This window comes from Crocodylus porosus, unplaced genomic scaffold (assembly GCF_001723895.1).
Source record: "Crocodylus porosus isolate Cpor-Errol unplaced genomic scaffold, CroPor_comp1, whole genome shotgun sequence".
Lineage (NCBI taxonomy): Eukaryota > Metazoa > Chordata > Crocodylia > Crocodylidae > Crocodylus > Crocodylus porosus.
The window spans coordinates 21,050,355-21,072,876 of NW_017728947.1; the positions used below are offsets into that span (position 1 = coordinate 21,050,355).

Consider the following 22,522-nt stretch of genomic DNA (forward strand, 5'->3'; position numbering starts at 1 on the left):
TGTTACTGTTCCTTAAAAATAAAGAAAAACAAAAATTTGCATTGTTTTTTGGGGATGTCATATCACCATGCTAATGCACAAGAAGTACAAATGAACACTACAAACCAATTATAGGCACAAAGTGAGCAAATGCAGAAATAATAAAAATGTATGTTCTAATTTCTTTTTCTTAGGTGTTTATTTGTAATAGAAAGTATAAAATACCTTGCAGGTGTGATTTGTTTTTAAAAATTCTTCCATATCATGAAACAAGTTTCCTTTGTATTCCCTCAGAGTCGAATGAAATATGAGAAGGTACACAGCATATATAACCGGCTCTTGGCCATTGAAGATATTGACCCCACTTTGGTATGATTCAGTATTATTCAGGCTTTCCACAGATCAATTAATGTTGGTCTTGATGCATTTTTAGTAACAGCGAGTGATTTAAGTAGACTTTTATAATTCACTGATGGTTCCAGCTTGTGTAAACTCATATTCATCTTGCTTGCCTCAAAAACTTTGATATTGATTATCTTTGTAATTTAGAAATGAGCCTTGGGATCCAATTTAAAAATAAATTGGTAGAGAAAGCCTGTGGCACGGTGTATGTTTCACAATCTTCTATAGTTCTTGCCTTGTTTGCATGTTTCTTTTATGGATTATTTTATTGTATTTTGTGGGAGGAGAGGGTTATAGATGTATCCAAAGAATCTTGTATCTTGATACTTTTCTGTTGTGTGAGAAGTATTGCTGTTTGCATTTTAGGTGTACATCCAGTACATGAAGTTTGCAAGGCGAGCAGAAGGTATCAAATCTGGAAGAATGATATTCAAGAAAGCTAGAGAGGATGCCCGTACTCGCCATCATGTCTATGTTACAGCAGCATTGATGGAGTATTACTGTAGTAAGGTACTTGAATTATGCATAGTTTGAGAAGAAAGTTAACATTTGTATGGTCTTTTTTAAGCTAATAGTGGTATTTTAATGTTTGCAGGACAAGTCAGTGGCCTTTAAGATTTTTGAATTGGGGCTGAAAAAATATGGAGACATTCCAGAATATGTACTGGCATATATTGACTATCTGTCTCACCTTAATGGTAAGCTTTGGGAATTGAGAAAGTTGCAAATGAAACATTAATCTCCATTTTCTGTGAGTTTGACTTCAGACCAAGTTCTTTGCATGTTGATTTTAATTCTTTCCTGGAGAACAATAAATCTTCTTCATATAATCTGTGATTTGAGAAATTTTTATTTTTTTGGGCCCCATAAATTTCCAGACAGGAACTGACATTCAGTTTTATTACTAAACAAAGTAGGCTTCTGAAATCATCAATGTGCTTTCACTGTGGCAGTGTCACTGGATCTGTTGTCAACTGTGCAAAACATTTTGAGTATAACTTTGCAGGCATTTACAGCTGGTGCTGCAGAAGTTCTCTTAAGTAGTCATGGACTGATCTTTCCATGTGTATCAATGCAGAATTCTTCCAGGGTTCATTGACCTTTACTTGTCTGGATTAAATTCATTTCCCAAAAACAAGTGTGAAAAACGTAATTCAGGTCAGTATTATGAATGAACTAGCAGCTGGAAGTTTACTGTGTCTGGTGTAGGGCCACAGTCGTCAAAGGCCCCAGTGATGAAAGGAAGAGCACAGAATGGTGCAGGAAGACGAGCCCATGCAGGAATCATAGGAAAAGGAGGAAAGGCTGTCAGTGCAACTTCTGTGGAGCTGGCAGCAGAGCTCTGCTGAGCCAGTTTCCAAGGTGTTTTGCATAGTTGATAGCAGATGTAGTGAAATGGATAAAAAGACTTAACTGCACTTTTTACTGCTCTGGTCTTAGAGTGCACTCTGCAGGAGTCAAATTCCACCATTCTGCTGTCCGAGTCTCCTTTTTTCGTGATTGTGGCTCTTGGGGACTGTACTCTCTGCATCCATCATGCTTATCCCATGGGTTGCTTTGTTGTCTGTACCTCTTGTCTTCAGGACTTGTGGCAATGGTGATATGGTGAACAAGGCAGTCTTCACAAGCCAAAAACAATAAGTCTACACACATATCTATCTCTTGTATGGGTTTATTTTCCCTTGGTAGGGACTGTAGGAAGGCAAGTCATCCTAGATTGCTCCAGTTTGGGGTATTTGTCTGTTTTCCCTGTCTTTGGACCCTCCTGTCTGAAACTGTTTTGATAAAACTTCACTAGAGGTAGAAAATCAAAGCCTATATTATTGACCTGTATTTTGTTGGCAAGTGGAGGGGTGTCTTGAGCCACTGTCCTATTTCCTCCTCTATTTTTCTAGCAGCTTTCTGTTAAACCAAACTGTCCATACACTGAAGAACCCAGTTACTAACCAGGTTATAATAGTATTAATATGTTACTGCAGAACTGACATACTTCTTGTCAGCTGGGTACCTGGAGAATACTGAGAGCTACAGAGGAGGCCACAAGCATTGCCTGTTAGTTCACCAGTAGGACTGGCTTTCTAGGCTGCAGTTTGGATGCATTTTTAGGTTTATTTCATCCTATTTAGCAAAGATGAAAATAAAATCAAAGAATCGCCACAGTGTACAAGGCTTTTTACTTGAGTTACACATTTCTTTGAAGAGAAATAGATTTGAAACCAGCTTTATGGTTTAATTTTTTAATTGATTTTTGGTTTTTCTTTTCCTTGTTTGTGTTTTGAAGAGGACAATAACACAAGAGTTTTGTTTGAACGTGTGTTAACCTCAGGAAGCCTTCCGCCTGAGAAATCTGGGTAAGTTTGCCAAAATATTTGTTTTGTTATCTTAAAAAAAACCCTATTATAGGCATCAAGGGTTAACCTGAAGAACAGAAACAGGTAAAGTTTGAGGCAGATGTTCTTTTCCTCTTAATCCTGTCTAAAGTAACCATGCTAAGAGCATTAAGACTTGCTCAGAGTGAAATTTGTCCAGTGTTCCCCTAAAATGTTCAGTACTTTCTGGCGGATGGCACTGCTCATCACAGTGCTCCCTGATGCTCTGGGGGACATGAATACAGACACTTCAGGGAAGAGAAGGTGAGTTGGGAACTGATAGAAAAGGATTGTTATGGATTGATAAGGACAGAAAAAAGGAGAGAAATAATCGCAAAGTGAAAGAGCCATAGAAGAGCTTGTAGACACTTCTGCTCCCAGACCACACTAGCAGCCACATTTCTACTCCTTCATAGTTTCTAGGGTCTGAAGGGACCTGAACAGATCATCAAGTCCAACCCCATGCCTTGAGCAGGAAAGAGTGCTGGGATCATAATACCCCAGCCAGATATCTCTCCAACCTCCTCTTGAAGACCCCTAAGGTAGGGGAGAGCACCACTTCCGTTGGGAGCCCATTTAAGAGCCTGGCAGCCCTAACTATAAAGTAATGCCTCCTGATATCAAGCCTGAACCTGCTCTCACTCAATTTGTGGCCATTATTCCTTGTTATCCCAGGTGGTGCCCAGGGAAACAGAGCCTCATCTATTTTCTGCTGGTCCCCCCGGTGAGTTTATAGACAGGCACCAGATCCCCTCTCAATCTTCTCTTGTGGAGGCTGAATAGATTCAGGCCCTTTAGTCTATCTTCGTAGGGCCTGGCCTGCTACCCCCGACCATGCGAGTGCCCTCCTCTGGACCCTCTCAAGGTTGGCCACATCCCCCTTGAAGTGTGGCACCCAGAACTAGATGCAGTACTCCAGCTGTGGCCTGACCAGTGCCGCATAGAGGGGAAGGATCACCTCCCTGGACCTGCTTGAGATGCACCTATAGACACACAACAAGGTGCGGTTAGCCTTACTGTCCGCTTCCTTGCATTGGCGACTCATGTTCATCCTGGAGTCAACGATGCCTCTAAGATCCCTTTCAGCCACTGTGTTGTTGAGAAGGGTGTTCCCCAGCCTGTAGGTGTGTTGCAGGTTCCTTCTCCCTAGATCTAGCACCCTGGACTTGTCTGCTTTGAATTCCATCCTATTCTCATCTGCCCACCTCCATAACCTGTCTAGATCTAGCTGGGTTCTGTCCCTCCCCTCCAGTGTGCCCACCTTGCCCCACATCTTTGTATCATCAGCGAATTTGGACAGCGTGCTTTCCACGCCCACATCCAAGCTGCTGATAAAGATGTTGAATAGCACAGGCCCAAGGACCAAGCCCTGGGGAACTCCACTGCCCACATCCCTCCAGGACGAAAATGACCTATCCACCACCACTTTCTGGGTGCAGCCATTGAGCCAATTTGCCACCCATCTGGCTGTGTAGGCATCAGTGCTGCAGTCACCTAGTTGTTTTATGAGCGTGGGGTGAGAAACAGTGTCAAAGGCCTTCTTGAAGTCCAGGTAGACAACATCCACCTCAATGCCCGCATCCAAGAACTTTGTGACCTGATCATAAAAGGAAACAAGGTTAGTCAGGCAGGACCTGCCTTCAGTGAACCCATGTTCGTTGAGGCAGTTCAGGCTGTGGCACATGTGGCCACTTGCGCTGCCCCTAGATGTACAGTGAAGCTGGGGTGGTGCAGCAGCTGGACTGCTTCCTGGCAGCTCCAGAGGTGGTGGCTCCTTCCAGCTGCTGCTGCCAGTGTCATCACCACTGCCTGGGCACCATCTGCCCTGCACCCACCGCTCAGGGTGCTGGACCAAGCGGGCAGGTGGGGTCTCCATGTATGGCAAGGTGTGCTCACCAGGCAGATGGGATGGGGCTGTGGGCGGGAGGGGAGTGGTCAAGCAGGGTGAGGCTGGGATTATGGGGCAGTTACAGCCAGGTCACTGTCTATGGAAACCCTACGTGCCTGCCCATGCAGTGAGTGCTGGACCCATCTAGTAATCTACCACTTAGGGAGTTTTGGTGAGCTGTTGTGGGCCAGGGTGGGCGGGGAGTGCTGATCTGGCCCACAGCAGCTCACCAAAACACTGTACTTGGACCTATGGACCAAAAAATTGCCCATCTCTTGTAATCTTGAAACCCCAGGCATCCTGAAACTCGGTAGTCACGTTATATTGTTCTGCTTACTCAGGGACTGACAGTTGTTGCTTCCAGTTACCTGGTAAGCATTTGCATCTCTATTTTAGAGGAGAAAATAAAGTGCAATTTGAGACTAATCCTCAAAAATGGGCTGTGAAGTTGCAATGAAAGTTGAATTAAGTTTAGACATGTGTACTCAGAGCTCTTGTAATGAAGCCACATGAGAGTTTCTGCACAGCTTAGTTATAATTTAATTTTTTAAATTTTTTTTAAGCTGTGGGAAATTGCATGGCATTTCCCTCCTGTGCATTGAGAGAGTGCATTCTGGTATATTGTTTTCACACCAAAGTGTCAGGCTAAAAATGTAGAGTACACTTCTTTCTGTACTGAATGGCACCTTGCATTGTGGCTAAAAGGAAATTTGTTGGGGTGGGGTAGGTCAGGCAAGTAAACAGAGATCCAGTGCTCCCTACTGAATGCTGAAAATCACTGCCCCTTCAGTAGAAGTGGGGATTTATTCTAATATTTAAAAGCTAAAATTCCCCTCTCCCTCCTCTTTTCTGTCATTGTGCAGAACCCTGCACCCCTGGTTAACCTGCTTGTCGTCTTTGCCACCCACCAGTTCACTGCAGTGGTCCGGGGCACATAGTTTGTCAGGTGTTTTAAGATTTTTCAGAATGAAAGGTGCCATCAAAATGTGAGAAATTATTAGGAAGGTAAAAGTAGTGGTATTTATTTTGTCATGAATCAAAATTGAACATGCACTTGAATAAAGGACATCTTAAATGGGAATGTTTGTGCTTCTAGATCCCAGCTATTGGTACTTGACATCTGGGTATCTCTATGCTGGGATGGATTCAGCATAGCTTTCTTCCTAAGCAATCATTTACTTATTTTCTCTTCCAGAGAAATCTGGGCCCGGTTTTTAGCTTTTGAAAGTAACATTGGTGATCTAGCTAGCATTCTTAAAGTAGAAAAACGGCGGTTTACAGCATTTAAAGAAGAATACGAGGGCAAAGAAACTGCTCTGCTGGTAGATAGATACAAGTTCATGGATTTATACCCTTGTTCTGCAAGTGAACTTAAAGCTCTGGGTTACAAGGTAGGTGGCTGAGAACATTTAATTTTGTTACAATTCTTTGCTTTGCCTTGCACTTAACTGATGGTCTGTTCCATGACTAATACCACACAACCCCAAGCCTGGAACACTTATCAGCATTTTTATTCTACATTTTGAAGATGGCTCTGAGTGGATTTTTTTTTTACCACTTTTTTTTTTTTTTACTACTGCATTTCAATGTAAGCAATATTGGGCTGTTGCTTCCATGGGCTCTTTTTAATATCCAGCTGGTTTAGTACATAGTGAGACGTACTTGGGACGAATTCATCCCTGGATTAACTTCACTCTGGTTAAACAAGGGGTAAATTTAGCTCACAGTCTGTTTCTTGGGCCTTTCGTTGAAATTGGGTTGCCAACCAAGAGTGGAACCAGCCAGCTGCTCCCTGTCCTTTAACTAAGTGTCAGACTCTAAGAGAGGTGGGGTTGGAGGGTAAGGACATGACTAACACACATGCCTGCTTTAGCATCTGATGAAATAGGCTACTGCCTACGAAAGCTTACGCCTCTGAACTAAGGTGCCACCCTGCACTGCCTTTCCTTCTCTGCTTTAACTAGTATTTCAGCTTTTGGCTGAGAGGCTGCCATAACAGCTTTGCCACTCAGCCTGCACCAGTTTAAACCAAATCTATTTAAATCTGGTTTTGCACGGAGTTAAACTAGTGCAGCTTGTGTGTGGACAAACCCTAAATGTTTGTACTGTGCCTGCCTTCCTTAGAAAAAAGAATGTCTTGCATTTGAAAGCTTGTCTAACTTTATTCCAACTCCATAATTGGTCCAATAAAGCTATCCCCCTTAAAGACATTCTTGTGCTGTGCATGGAATAGGGCTAAGTTTCAGTTGATGACACCGGGCCATCTATAGTGACACTTTGTTATGACTGGATTGTGATATTACCAAGTTCAGTGCTCCCTGATTTGTATTTTCAGGATGTCTCACGTGCCAAACTAGCAGCCATAATTCCAGACCCAGTAGTGGCTCCTTCCATAGCGCCTGTTCTAAAAGATGAAGTGGACAGAAAACCTGAATATCCCAAACCAGACACGCAGCAGATGATTCCATTTCAGCCAAGACACTTAGCACGTAAGTTCAAGTTTAGTTCTGATTGGGTTAAAGATACCACATCATACACTCTATTCATTGGCCAGAAACAGCCTCTTAATTTGCCTTGAGCCCTTTCATTTGTGATTAATGGGACTAGTCAGAGACTATCCTTATTCAGCAAAGCACTTTAGCTTGTGTCTAATTTCTGGACACTTAAATGTTTAAATCCCATTGGAACTATGAAACAGTGTAAAGGTATATGTTTGCCCAGTTTGGATAGGGATGGTCCTGCCTCAGGCAGGAAGTTGAATTATATCCCTTCCAGCCCTACTTTTCTATATCAAAATTTAGGCATCTACTCAAGTATTTTGCTGAAAATGGGGACCGCGTTAAGATATGGCCTGAGACTCTTGCTAGCTGTACTCAGCTCCTGTAGATTGTTTTAGGTGTTCAACTCTGTAGACCAGGGGTCAGCAATATCTGGCCTGTGCAGTCACTGGATCCAGCCCAGAGAGCCCAATGGCTTTGTCCATTCCCCTTCCACCCATACCAGGGCTAATCAATTTCTGAGCCACTGCTGCGTCCTCCTCTTCCCCCTTCCATGCTTCACCAGCTGTGGTGCAGGTGCAGCCGGTGGGAAGCTGTGCTGAGTGAGCCCAGGCAGCTGGAAGCTGCATCCACACAGCTGCCACTTCTTTGCCTGTCCCCCCCTCCCACCATCTCTGATGTGGTACAGAAATGGCTGCAGATACCAGCCACACAGCTCCCCACCGCCTGGAAGCTGCCCTAGTGAGGAGCAAGGGGCTGGGAGAAGCCCTGATGGCATGGGCACAGGTGCAGGAAAAGCTGCCATGCTGCAGAAGGTATGCAGTCCACATCAACTTGGAACCAGGCTGTTCTGGCCCACAGCTGGAAAAGGTTACTGGCTGCTGCATTAGACAAAGAAAATAAGACACAAGTGCTGTTGACATTACTGGTCATTTGTTGACATGTACTAGTCATTTGTGTTGATGCAAAGGTTGTTCAGGTGGAATTGCTTGCTCCACCGTTTACACACAACTGATTAGTGTTCTGTCCCCCATTAGCTCCAGGTTTACATCCTGTGCCAGGCGGCGTCTTCCCAGTCCCACCAGCTGCTGTAGTTTTAATGAAACTCCTTCCACCTCCTGTTTGTTTTCAGGTTTGTTACAATGATTTAATAGATTCTGAAGGCTTACAAAAGTAACAGATAAAAATAATTTGTTTCATAAAGTGGGTTTGGCTGCCCTCATGGCATATGCGTGGGGTTAAACTGTGGCCCCTGCTTGGTTCAGCTTCCATTACTCACACCTGTTCTCAGGGGTGGTGTGCAGCATGGAAGTCCATGGTGCAGTGCAACAGGAAAGTCTGCAGCTGATGACTTGTGGAGAGGGGTGCCCATTGGGGCATGAAGTGTGGAGTGGGAAAGCAGGCTGCCCACATATGCCGTGCGAGCTGGGAGAGGGTGCGTAGAGAGAAAGGCAGGCAGTGGGGGGGCCTTGGCTTATGCTATTACAGTGCCCCTGGTGTGACCTATGCAGGGTGCAGCCTCCAGCTGCTGAGGAGTGGGACAGCCCTACCATGAAGTGTTGCATTTGAGTACAGGTTACTTGATTAGATGTTGCATTGCCAAAAATATAAAAGTATCTGCTCTCCCTCAAAACCAGGGCCCTTTTGTGCATGTGGATGAACTCATGGAAATTTTCCGAAGGTGCAAAATGCCAGAAAGTAAGTTGTTGCCATACGTCCCTGTATCTTACCCTCCCTTAGCGGCAGGCAGTTGCCAGTTAAGACCTACTTAAGTTAAAGATGTTTGTTTTCCTCAATTTTATTTCTACCATTAAAGTAGCTACCTAGCAGTTCTGCGATGTAACTATTGAAGTAGCTATACCTTTACCCCTGCCCTTCAGGAGGTCTCATCATTGTACCTAGATTAGGCTGCTGCTGAACACCAGAGATTTCCTATACAGGCACGAAGACTATCAGGTCAATGTAAATGTGTAATTCACCGATATATGATTGTTCCTGTTCAAACTGCTGTAAATAATATTAGACATTTGTGATATAAAACCACTCAACTAACAAATGTAACTTGGCTAATAAAACTAGACTGAAAGCAGGCGTTCAGGTTGTCACTCTACTCCTCTCATAGATTAAACATAATATTATCCAGCTTAGAGCTATATCATATTTGGGTGATGTGAAACTTGGGTCTCATTTTTCTCAGCCCATGGAACTTCACCAAAAAGCACCTGCTAACACACACAGCTTTCCATAGTTTATAGCTGAGAACTAAACTAGTCCAGAAGGATTGGATATACAGCATGCCACTTAAGTCTGGACACTTGGTCTCTTGCCAGAGAGTAATTTAAATGTTTTTTGTAGTAGCAGATAGTCTCACACTCCAGAAAAATCAAACTTCTGACTTTTTTCTTTTCAAATAAATAGGAAGTGAAAAAATCATTTAATTAAAAGATAGAAAACTTCAGTATTAACTTTTAAGTGTAGGTCAAGTACATAAGCTTGGGCATTAGTTTCAGCATAGCTTATATCTGTCATTAAAACAATAAATTTCACTTGTCCTAGTGACTTCCCTTAAGCTGTTTTCTTAAAATAGTATAGTTTTCAACCACTTATTTTCTACTTGGCATTTAACCCCAGGCACTGCAGATTCTAGGTCTCTACCACCAGTGCTTTTATTTAAAATAACTTTTTAAATATTGTCCTGAACACTCTTGAAATGTTAGTCTGGCAAGTCCCAAAATAATGGTAGGGATTTCACATTTTCTACTTGCACTATTTACTAGTAGAAATAGAGTAGCAAACTAGTTGCACTCTAAAATTCACTCAGTACATCTGTAACTGTTGCTAAAATAAATCATCTTCCCTAGTGTTCCTGTTAGTATCCGCATCAGATGTAAACTTTCCCTGCTGCCTCCCCAGCCCTGAAAAAGAAAAAACTAGTTCAAGCCGAGCTACACTATTCAGTGACTTCTATTTTCTGATCTCCTTATTCTTTCTGGTTGACACGGCCTCAGCTGGAGGTAGTGTCAAGAAATCCTGACTGGCTCCTGGTAGTGATGCCATTCTCTGGTAATGTTTCCAAAAGTACGTCTAAATGAATTCACGTTTTCCAGGGAAGCTTAAATTTTGCTGACTGGTTTGTGCTTGAAGATAATTGGTCTTTTCCTCATTCCAAAGCTGTTGATGAAGCTATAAGAATAATTACTGGAGGCCTGCCTGACCTAACTGTAGAAGGTAATGGACCTGTGGAAAATAATGCCATGCTCAATAAAGCTGTCAAGAGACCAAATGAAGATTCTGATGATGAAGAGGAGAAAGGATCCGTGGTTCCTCCTGTACATGACATTTACAGAGCACGACAGCAAAAGAGAATCCGGTGAAACAAGTTTAAAATCCTACTGCAACAAAAGGACTGAGAGAATTTTTTGCCTCTGAAGTCAAATGTTTAAAGGGACATCAGTTTTTAACAGATATCTTGGAGCGGAGGTTTGTTACTGAGGTGCCTCTTATACCATAAGTTTCTTGGACAGATGAGTCTTAGAATGCTGAACAGATCTGTGCTCTGAACAAAAATTAGGTTTTCAAAAAAAAAGTGCAAAATGTCCAACTTGCATTTAGTTCCTCTTCAAGTGTGTTCACATCTACCACTTGAAATCTTGTGGGGTTTCAACAGTTTTATTTTAAAAACTGGATGGCTTATAATTGTGAAACATTTTTAATTCACATTTTCTGGAAAACAGTTGTTCTCAGTTTGCTCATGTAGTGTCCTGCCTTATTGTTTGTTTTTATTTATGGCAGAATGTACGGAATCTGTTTTGTAGTTTAAAATGGAAAAACATTCCTTTAAAATAAAAGGATATCAATAACTTCATGCCTCATTCAGGTTTTATTTCATACACAAAAGCTAGTTTGTTTGTTTTTTTTTTGTTTTGTTTTTAAACATTGCTCAGCCAAAGCCACTTCAAAAAGGGTGTTAGCAATAAGCCTTTCAGGGAAACCAATCATATCATACATATCTCAGAAGTTTAACTGTCCAGTACCCTTCAAGAACACTGTGATAATATCATTTAAACACAAAGGAAAATGTACATATATGTAGTCCTGATCCTCAAGTTCAGCAGAGCAAAGGTAGCAACTTTATGAAACAGCACAGATAGATCAGCCAAATTCTGACCTCTTGTGGTCAGCTGAGTGTAGCATTGCCATTGTCAGTCAGCAAAATTATTAGAAAGTTGATTTGCTATGTGGGTTCCAATTTAGCTTGCCAGCTGTTATCACTTGAGGAAGAGAACATGGAGTGATAAATTGAGATGCATTATGGAATTTACTAGCTACTACTAAATATAAGACACGTGAAAAAGTTGCTGTAATCACTTTGTAGGATCTGCTTGGCCTACAAAAACCCCAAAGTCAGTAGTTCTTACTTGGTACAAAATCCTCTATTGAACAAGCCATCTTGCTGACTAAGGCTACATTTCCTATTCCTGACAATTTATGAAGCGTCAAACTTCATAACTAAGCTTTCAGAACAGGAACAAAATACAATGTACTATACTGAACATGTGAACAACATGCAGAAGCAAGGCTTGGTGTCACAATAAGCAGAAGCTGGTACTCATGAATATCTGCATTTTTGTGGCTTTGCAGGGGAGGAGAAAGCAGCCTCCTAGATAAAGGAAGTGTATTTTTATCTACTGGCACACCAGTCATCCAGGATTTGTACTTAAAATTCTTTTTCATAGTTGTATTTATTCATATCGACCATTACTACCAACTTTTCTTATAAGCAAGACCATTTCAATGCTATTCTTAGCATTACCATGGGTCTCTAGAATAAGTGCTCAGATCTCTCACAGTGACACATGCAGAATGGGAATTGAAACAGAATGGAGCTTGCGTATTAGAGTAAGCAACTATTTATTCCAATGTATTTTTCTGGATGTAAAACATAAGCTTGGAACACTACACAGGGACTTCATACCAGTATACAGGGGGGAAAAAAAGCTCAACTCCAAGGCAGAAGTGCCAGTTTTTACTTGCATCAAGCAAGGTGGGGTAGGTCCTGTCTGGTATTTAAGATCTTTGAACAACTGCAAAGTCAACGGTTACTCAAACCTGTTCCTTCCTCACCTGGACTCTTGGGTCAGGATTTCAAAACTTGATGCTTAAGTTTTAGATTCTTTACATGCATATTTAGATTTCTGTAGAAGTGCCTTCATGTGCACAAGTGCTGAGCATGGAGCAGCTCCAAAGCATAGAATTTAGAACCCATTAACCTCTAGTTTGTTTCTTCCCTTCAGTCATCACTGAAAAGGGCAAAATAGCCCATGGTTTGGAAGCTAACACAATGTAGCACTTCTAAAACCAGGCTAATAACAGCCTGGGAACAGGCTCAAGAGAGTCCTAGTTGGTTTCTTAAGGCCTCAAAAGTACAAGTTAATGTGAAAAAAAGAACCTTAATTCAATTCCACATAAAAATAAATTTAGTGCTATTACTGTATTACTGCCCATTTAGTGCTATTACTGTAAAGCAGCATAAGATGTCTTTCCAGAAGGCAGTGATACAAACAGTCAGTTACCACCAAGCATGTCTCAGCTAAAATATACTTGCTTAAACTCGAACACCAATCCATGTTTGTGCAAATGTTCTTAAAAAAACCCAACCAAACTGCTTTAATACTGAAAAACAAGTTAAAGGAGCTACTATTGTACCCATTATGGCTTTCACAGACTAACAAATGTGTTTTCTTCATTAGCATTAATGAGTTATTGTGCATGGGCATAAAAACTGCAGGTACGTATGAATTTGAAATATGAATTCTAGGAGGTGTTCAAGCACAGATATTCTTCACTTCCACTATTTTATTAAGTCACCCTCATCATTATGAAGCCATGGTTTTGTTTGCTGCAAGTGTCCTTCAAGCTCTTTGCTGCTTTTGCCATTGTAACATTTGTCATACCCCTATTTCTCAGTCATTAAAATTATCTGCATTCTGGATTTAACAGGCTATTAATTTAGCAGTTACATTTTATTAGATTCCTTCCTAAACATATCATCAAAAGAAAAAGTGCCTTGAAACACTATGAAGAAATATAGTTGATTGTTTAGGATAGGCCAAGGGTGCCCAGCTAGAAACAGTGGGACAAAACTGACTGCAGAAAGTCTTGCAAAAAAAGTAGGAGGCTTATAGGTTAAAGGAATTCACAACCAGATTGACCAATCATCTTAACATGCTGGAGGTTCAAATCTAGAACTGACTGTGGGGAGATGATGACACCCATTTACAGTCCAATTGTTATGCTAATTACAACTCTGGACATCAATTGTTATCTGGTTCAAAATCTCCTCAGTCTCCTCTTGGCCTGGCCCTTCAGATCCCTCTCCCTGTACGACCATCTTCCATCCTTCCCCTTCCTTTTACCCACACCATTCAATTTCTTCCTTACCTCACACTAACCCCACGCTTCTGCCCCCCACCCCCAAGGAATACAAAAATGAATGTAGCAGCACTAGAAAGATGTACCCATAGCCCTGATAACCTTACTCATGTATCCTTTTTAAAGATTGTAACCCTCACATCTGCTTTTGAATAGAACACAGCTCAAGTGATTTCAAGAGTAAGTGACAACTTTGGGTAATACCAAAATAAAAAAAACCAATTAAAAAAAGGTACACATTTAAAATCACATTAAATAGAATAGTAAAAGTCAAGCAGTTTGTTTTCTAACCTTCACTCTTTTTTAACAAGCTGGTGAGGTGTTAAGTTATATAGACAAGTTATTAAAAAAAACAAAAAACAAAAACACACACACACGGAGCTACAACAGCATTATGGACTACTGCACTTCTAGAGCAGCGTTTATATTGTAAAAGGTTGGAAGCATCCACTATGAAAAGACAAGACTTAAGATTACAGCCTGATATGCAAAGGTATGGAGAACAATAGTATCAAACACTTCAGGAAGACAGTAAGGAATTTGCTTCTCTAGAGTACTTTATATTTTCCTTACGCAAAATTTGTAAACACAGACAATACGAAAAATTACTAGACAAACAAAATTACAGTTTTCACCTTTTCTCCTTAACCACAAGCTAAAAAACCTTTAACTATAACAATAGAAAAATGTGGCCAAGAGACCTCTGACACAGAAAAACTGTTTGTTATTGATGCAATTATTTTTAAATCATAAAATGAGGAAATCTGTTTCACACTGGCACACAATCAAACAATACAGTCCTACATCCTCATCCTCAGAGCTGAAAGTTCCTGCAACCTTATCCCCCTGCTCAAACTGTAGGAACTACTGCCATTTCAAAATGTCAAAAGAAATGGAAGCACTGGTATACATGATGTACGTACATCCCATTCAAACTACAGTGATTGACTAAAGAAAGAATAAAATTGACAGAGTAATTAGCACTTAAAAACAGGCCTCATTTTAATTTCTTTGTTTTAGAATACATCAGGACTTGTCAATGTTTTGGGCAGAGTCCCAAAAACATTTGCAACCTCAACTTGTAAGATGTTGGCATGCCAGGGGTGAAGGGCAGGGAAGCTCAGAAGCCCAATCCTTGTGGGAGCACAGACCTGGCCCCTTCCCCGCCATCCATCCCAAGGTGCATGTGCCAAGCAAAATGCCTTTGTGTGCCATGCTCTGGCACCTGTGCTGGGGGTTGCCTACCCCTGGAATATATTCTATTTTATTGAGGCCCCCAGTTTACGAATAGGCACCAGGCTATTACTTTTGCCCATGGGTACATCACCTTATAGTAACCAAGATGCCACTTCTAGAACCACTTCTTACCCAAAGCCTCCTGGGCAGTATCAGCTGAAGACCACTTCAGTTTTCCTTCTAACTCATCACTACTGTGCAGTAGTGTCATGTGCCAGGAAGCATGATGTGATGCTACTGTGCAGTAGCAATGAGCTACTATGCTGTCAGCATCATGAAAAAGCCATTTGGCATCACTAATGCACAGTACTCTGGTACTGCACAGTCATTTAGTTGTTTATACAAGTACTAAATAAATGACTGCAGTAATGACTACACAGTCAGCATCTCGTGTGGATGCAACCACTGCCCTAAATCTAAGATTTACTTAGTTCTCAAAAGAAAAAAAATTACTTTTCATGCTGTTGAACCACTAAGATCAGAACACCTTCAGAGGACACTCATTTGAGAGATTAAGTAACTAGATAATTTCTCAAGGAACTACAAATGTTTTTGAGTTCAAGAACTTCTCTATAAAAACTGGAAAACAAAATACCAAATATTCTCACATTAATTCCAATTAACTTAAAAAATAGCTCATTTCCTTCTATACACATAAAATTACCATTACCAAAATTTTATTGATATGTTCTGAATTTCATTGGTATTTCTGAAGCTATGAGCATAAGTCTTCACTTACGTCACAATTTAAAAAACAAGTAGTTTCCTTCAGCCTAAAATTCAAATGGTGAAGCCTTTATCCATCTTCTAAAAACATTACATTTAACTTTTTAAAATAAGTAATTTACATAAAAAGGAATAAACCATCAGCAACAGAAAGGCAAGAAGTGCCAGTCTTATCAAAACAGTTCTCTCTCTGTCCTTCTGAAATCTTTACAATAAATAAATACAGTTGCAATCTTACAGATTGCCACCTTTGTAAATACTGTACAAAGAGGACAGTTACCCGATATCCAGAAAATTCACTACAAAAATATAATTATATAATGTTTTTGGTAATGCATTTGCAGGTAGAGAGGAAAACGTGATAGAAAAAATGCAGTTAGCAGAAAGACTAGTAGCTTTCAAATACAAAATATAATATTACAGTAAAGTGCTGCGTTTGGCTTTGCTCTTGATTAGTTAGCCAAGTTTCTCACATCTGGAATTTTATGTTTGTTAAATTGTTACGTTTGTCAGTTGTTACTATAAGATTTCTTGAGGCCAAATCACTCAAACTTGGAAGAGACCTTTGCTAATCTGCTTTACATCAATGCACATACTAACTTTGTGATAAAGTAGAGAGTTTGGACACATAAAAATCAGCCATTTAAGATGCCATTTGATTGCAAAATTATCACCTTATCTAGCAACTGCTCAGTTTCTGAAAACTGCAAAAAAAATACAGATCATTAGTCTGGCATACCTAAAGATTCATCTGTTTTCACTTCAGAGCACCTTTCTCCTTCAGAATAAGCCAGTGTTACTCAGTTAAAGAAAAAAAAATTAAATGGAAAGCTGTTTTCCAGAGCAAAGTTAGGTGCAACATTTCAATAGAAGACAAAACTAACACTGTCTAAGAAGCATATGAACAGGTATTATGACTTTTCTGACTTCCCTAATAGTCGAGATTCTTCCTTATCCAGTATTTTGCTGAGAACAGTGTCATAGTAAGGGCTGAAGACCATCTTGTTATAATTGACAAGGCGAACGTATTTGACAGCAATTTCTTCCAGCTCCTTCTGAATAGGGCCGAGTCCACCTGGAATGGCAGGTAAAAACTTCTGGTGACTCGAAACAAGATAACTCTCCAGGAATGTTTGGATTCGAGAATCTGGAAAAGGGTAAGAAAAGGAGCAAGGTTTTAAAAAAGTCTCAGAAGAAATAAGTTATCTTCCTACATGGGGGGCAGGAAAAAGAGGAGATTCAAACATGGTAAGCACACATTTTGAGATCAGTCTGCAAGAAAATTTCAATCTAGAAATTCCTTTGTGCACAGACTGCCAACCATGCTAAGCTGTATTATGTTATACCAGGGGTTGGCAACTCCTAGTATGTGTGCACGTGAGGCCATTTTGCTCAGCATAACACAGCCAGCCCAGGCTCAGGGCAGCTACTGCCAGCCATGGAAACCAGGCTGCTCACAGCAGGCAGTAGGGAGGCTACAAGTCTTGCTGCAAGCAGCCTGGGCTCCATAGCAGGCAGCAGCTGCACAGAGCCTGGCCTGGCTGTGGCAGGCAGCCAGGAGGCTGCAGACAGCTGCACCAGGCTCCAGAACCCTGGCTGGGCTCCACAGCAGTAGCGGCTGCACAGGAGTCTGAGGGTGCGTGGCTAGGAAGCTGCCTGGGACATTGCAACCCGTCCCTCCCACCCTGCACCACGTGCCCCAAGACAAGCATGCAGCTGCCACCACCATGGAGATGGTGATGGGGCCTCAGTGCAGCTGTTTGCAGACATCTAGCTGCCTGCTGCAGACGCCCAGAGTCCAGGTGGACCGTGACAAGCAGCAGCACATGTGCTCTGGGGAGGATGGTGGGCGAGGGGCTGGAGTTATGCTATTCCAGACCCCTTCCTGGCCACACACCCTGAGGTGCAGCTGCCACCACCACAGAGCTCAGCCAGGGCTCCAGAGCTCAGTTCAGCTGTTTGCAGCCTCCAGCTACCTACTACAGCCACCTGGGCTCTGAGCAGCTGCAGCAGGCAGGCTGCAAACAGTTGCACTAGCGTCTGGAGCTCCAGCACCAACACTGTGACAACGACAGCCACATGTACACTTTTGGGCACACAGTGGAAAAGGGGCTGGGGCAGCACAACTGTCCCCCCCCCCCACCGTCTGCCTAAAAGGTGCATGTGCACTCACTGCCAGCAACAAGGATCAGGCCTCTCATGGCTCTCCCACTGTCTACCTCTGGCATGTTGAGTCAAGGTGTAGGCTGGGGTGTTTTTGGTCAAAAGTGTTGCTGACCCTGTGTTATACTGTCTAAAAAACGATCAGAGCTCAGCAGTTACTACACATCACACAGTATCCAAAGCTAACTTGGTGACATAACTGCACAGTTCAGTGGGGCACTGTTAAAATCAAGTGAACCAGGTTCCAAAGGTGATCGCTGAAGTCCTGCAGCTGAAATTTGGGAAATGATATTTGAATATTTTGGCCTGATTTCCAGAAGTGCTTACAGGTCTGAAGTCAAATCAGCTGCTAGTTTAGGATGCAGCCAGAGCCAGCAGAAAGAACCAAGTGCCTGTCTTAATAAATAGCCAATACGTAAGCAATGCCAAAACATTTTAATAACCTGGTTTGTTAGTAGCATAAGAAAGGAGGATGGTTAGAACACAACCCATGCCCTCCAACCATACCTATCAGCTTGCATATGGTGTTGTCAGGATTTGCCACTGCCTGGATCTGTCCTTTAAGTACAGTCTCTTTCTCAGTTGTGAATGGTGTAAACCCATGATGGGAAAGACAGCTATTGACTTCAGCACACACCTTCTCACCAATAGTAGCCAACGCATCACCCAAGTTAAAGGAGCTAAAGAGAGGGCAGAGGATTAAAACATTCTTTAGGGATTATATATTATTCATTTTATATGCTGTCCAATTAAATTGTTATGAGTTGCCAATATGGTAACAAAAAATTTCTCTCACAAGTGCATATGGCAATCATTCTATACCCGCAAGCATCTTAATAGACATATACAAAAAAACTATTTTGTAAAGGGCACATGAGGACCAGTCCAAGCTATGAAGCATAGTATAGCATAAGCCCACATAATCTAAATTTTGTCTGGAGCCAAGTAACAACAAAAGCATTTTTGGGTCCAAGTGAACAATACCACTGAACAACATCTACCTTCCTTGGAGAACAGAGTTTAGCTATTAGGTAAGGACATGTGCAAAGTCCTGCTAATACAGGGGAAAAGATTTGCAAGGGTGCAGAAAAAGACCATAATCTGAATGAGCCAGGAATGTGTTTCTGTTGCAAACAAGGCCAACCGCATACTGGCCTGTATTAATAGGAGTTAATCTTGCAAGTCAAAGCAAGTAATTCTCCTGTTCTGTTTTGCACTGGTGAGACCTCACCTGGAATACTGTACCCAGTTTTAGAAAGTGTAGTGGAGAGCAAAAAAATTATTAAAGGCCTATGAAACTTGATTCATGAGGAAACCCTGAAAGAACTGGGATTATTTAGTCTAGAGAAGGGCAGACTGGGGGGGGGGGAGGGGTGTCAAGATCGATAACAGATTTCAATGACTCAAAGTATAGTTATATGGAAGAGAGAGACAGACTAATGATCTTAAATTGCAGCAAGTGAAATTCGGGTTAGATAAATCAGGAGGAACAGGCTCACTATGACAGTGGTTAAAACACTGGAACAGGCTACCTACAGAAGTGGTAGAATCTATATCCTTGGAAGTTTTTACAAGCAGGTTAAACAGGCACTTGACTAACATGAACTAGATGACTTGAACAGGGGGGTTAACTAGGTGACCTTCTGAGGTCCCTTCCAGCCCTACTTTTCTACAATTCTGTAAGCAATTCAGATACTCACGGAAGGTGCATGCCTGCCAGCAGCACCTTTACAATAGTTTTAATTTTGTCAGCAAATCCTGGCAGACCAGAGAGTGCTGTGCCTGCTGCATTGAACGTGACCAGGAGGACAGCTCCAATCAAGATGAGCTGTTCCAGCTCCAGCTGCATTTCCTGAAAACGGGATTGGTCCATTAACATTGTCTGCAAAGAAATTTACAAAATGGAGTGTAAGATATTGGGCCAACAATTAAGTATGCTGAAAAAAACCCAAACAATTATACCAAATGCAATGGTGTAATGTGGATGGCTCTGAAACCCAAATTCCTCCAGAATTTTCATTTCCATTTGATTGGACAGCAGTACCAAAGTAACAACAAAAGCATTTTCAGGGGAATCCAGCATGGAGAGCTCTACAAGTGGCACGCCTAGAAGCCCAAACAGGAAGTATTAGTATTAATAGAGGATCTCTCAGCCCATTGCATGACATTTCCAAACATACTCTTCAAAATTTGGTCTTCTAGGGCCTTTGTACATGCCACAAAATGGGCCTTTAAAGTGTCTTAAATGCTCTTTTGCATTATTGCAAAAAAAATGGTATTACTGTTTGCATATTTGGCAGCGCACCAAAGTCATTTATAATGGAGTATGTAGAAAGATAGAATACCTCCAATGTGTTTTAATTTGCTACCTAACGAAGTGGAACAGTGCACGGGGCACTGGAAGCCAATGTGCTTGGGGTTTGGCAGGCCTCACACAGCTCAGGGACTGTGGGACCCAGCAGCAGCCCATGCAGGCAGGTTCCACTGAAGAAAAAAAAAGCGACAAGCCTGATCTTTTTTTTCCTCCCTCTCTCTGGAGCATGCCTGAGCTGTGCAGGTGCCACCTAGGGAGCCCCTATGCAGCTCTGGGACTGTTTGGCACACCAGCTGCTCCCCACCTCCCCCCCAGCCAAAGAGGCAGGTAAGGATTGGGCCCCCACCCCCACCATGGGGGTTTAAGCTCAGTTTAATTCTCCCTATATTGAAGCAGTGTTTTTAAAAACCCACTATTTCAATTTAGGGAGGACTGAACTGATTTCAACCCCCATGGCATGTACAAGCAGCCCTAGGAAACAACACAATTCAACTGTACACGTTTTTCTACCTTCAAAAGCAAAAATGGCCAAGCTTCACAATCAAAACAATCTCATCTGAAAGTTTGTCCATCACTGTGCCTGGTGCCAGATACTTCCAAAAAACATGCAAGAAATGCTATATTGAAAAGGACTGGAGCAAGAGCAGGCCAGAAACAAGGTGCTTTGGCAGGTGTGTGGAGGCTTCAGTCCCCCTCATTTTGAGTACTATATTTATTAACAAAACTGAAGTTTCACAAAAATATTTCATCACTGTATTTCTGAGTCTATTACAAATGGGTATTTTTTTTTCTTTTTATCTTAAAGAAGAAAATTAAATTACTTATTAGTGACTGATGATGCTGTCTCACTTGTGGGCATCTCACAACTTGAGTCTTTGATCCAACTTCCTGCCTTAGCTATACACAGAGTTTGTGCTCTCCCTACAACTCACCACCCCTCAAATATCTTTGCCCCATGCCAAAGGGCTAAAGAGTGGTGAGCACTTCCTGCTCCTTAGATTCACTGCAACTACAGGAGTCCTTGCCTGCATGTACACAAATGCCAGGAGCTTGTGGAATAAGCAGGAGGAACTTGTCCTCCTGCTTAAACACAAATAATTACAACATCATAGGGATAATGGAGACCTGGTGGGACTCCACCCATGACTGGACCACAGGTATAGATGGCTATACCTTGTACAGGAGAAAGCGAGTAGATAAAGAGGGCGGGGGTGTAGCTCTGTATGTTAAGGAAAACTATGCGTCCCTGCAAGCTGATGTTGGTGACCAGGGTGGACGACTGGAGATTCTCTGGGTTAAAATCCGTGGAGAACACGGCACAGGTCTACTACAGACCTCCCACCCAAAGTGAAGAGCTTGACCAGGAGTTTGCCTGGGAACTGGCTGAGGCCACATGCTCCAGGGACCATGGTTGTCATGGGTGACTTCAATTACCCGAACATCTCATGGATCATTTAGCAAAATCCAAGCAGGTCGCAAAGCTTCCTCTTGTGCGTGGATGACCTCTACCCAACTCAAGAAGTCTATGGGCCAACGAGAAGTAAAGCGCTGCTCAACATGGTACTGGCTACTGGGGATGACCTAAAAATCAGCAACCTAGTGACTGAAGGGAAGCTGGGTGACAGCGACGACGAGCTGATCACCTTCACCATCTGTCGTAAAGCTGGCAAGTCAGTCAGCAACACTGAAGTCCTTGACTTCAGGAAAGCCGACTTTGACAAGCTCAGGAAGCTGGTCAGTAAGGCCCTAAGGGACCATGACCCCAGGGGGAGGGGAGTCCAGGAAGAGTGGTTGTTCCTCAAGGGAGCCATCCTCAAAAGCACAAGCTAATTCAATTCCATCTTGAAGGAAAGGCAGCAGGAGAGCACAGCAGCCCCCCTGGCTCTCCAGGGATCTAGCAGATCTCCTGAGGCTAAAAAGGCCTAAAAAAGATGGAGGATGGGATTCACCACCAAGGAGGAATATTCTGCACTGGTCCGGTCCTGCAGGGAGCAAGCCAGGAAAGCCAAGGCTACAACGGAACTCCAGCTAACTTCGAGCATCAAGGACAATAAAAAGTCCTTTTTCAGATATGTGGGGAGCCAGAGGAAAAGCAAGGACAACATTGGACCCCTGCTGAACCAGATGGGACAACTGACACCCGGGAAAAAGCCAACCTATTAAATGGGTACTTTGCATGGGTCTTTCATCAATCCCACAGGATACCCATGCCCGCTATGGGACAGGGAGGTCCGAATGAGGGAGATCCCCTGCCCTCCATTAATACTGACCTTGTGAAGGAACATCTTGAGAAGCTGGATAACTTCAAGTCAGCCGGCCCTGACAATCTACGCTCCAGGGTACTCAAGGAGCTGACGAGCATCATAGCCCAGCCCCTGGCACGGATCTTTGAGACCTCCTGGCGCTCTGGTGAAGTGCCCGAGGACTGGAAGAAGGCCAATGTGGTGCCTATCTTCAAGAAAGGGAGGAAAGTGGATCCGGCAAACTATAGGCCCATCAGCCTGACTTCTATCCC

The 22,522-nt window shown here is 42.4% G+C and overlaps 2 protein-coding genes across 3 annotated transcripts in view; one reads left to right on the top strand and one right to left on the bottom strand.

Moving 5' to 3' along the window:
• The window catches only part of CSTF3 (cleavage stimulation factor subunit 3), an 80,381-nt gene extending 68,260 nt beyond the window's left edge, over positions 1-12,121 (top strand). Inside the window, exons 13-21 of the mRNA XM_019551331.1 lie at positions 274-348; positions 748-891; positions 977-1,079; positions 2,663-2,732; positions 5,834-6,029; positions 6,974-7,127; positions 8,174-8,268; positions 8,774-8,834; positions 10,308-12,121. Of these exons, the coding sequence (XP_019406876.1) occupies positions 274-348; positions 748-891; positions 977-1,079; positions 2,663-2,732; positions 5,834-6,029; positions 6,974-7,127; positions 8,174-8,268; positions 8,774-8,834; positions 10,308-10,510 (1,101 nt within the window). The 3' untranslated portion in view covers positions 10,511-12,121. The remainder of the gene's footprint in view (positions 1-273; positions 349-747; positions 892-976; positions 1,080-2,662; positions 2,733-5,833; positions 6,030-6,973; positions 7,128-8,173; positions 8,269-8,773; positions 8,835-10,307) is intronic.
• A 3,185-nt stretch (positions 12,122-15,306) lies between these two features.
• Positions 15,307-22,522, bottom strand: part of TCP11L1 (t-complex 11 like 1) — a 47,350-nt gene continuing 40,134 nt past the window's right edge. For both annotated transcript variants that reach the window (XM_019551333.1, XM_019551332.1), the window contains exons 8-10: positions 19,394-19,575; positions 18,201-18,373; positions 15,307-16,677 (exon numbers count right to left, since the gene is read on the bottom strand). In XM_019551333.1, the coding sequence (XP_019406878.1) occupies positions 16,442-16,677; positions 18,201-18,373; positions 19,394-19,575 (591 nt within the window). In that variant the 3' untranslated portion in view covers positions 15,307-16,441. The remainder of the gene's footprint in view (positions 16,678-18,200; positions 18,374-19,393; positions 19,576-22,522) is intronic.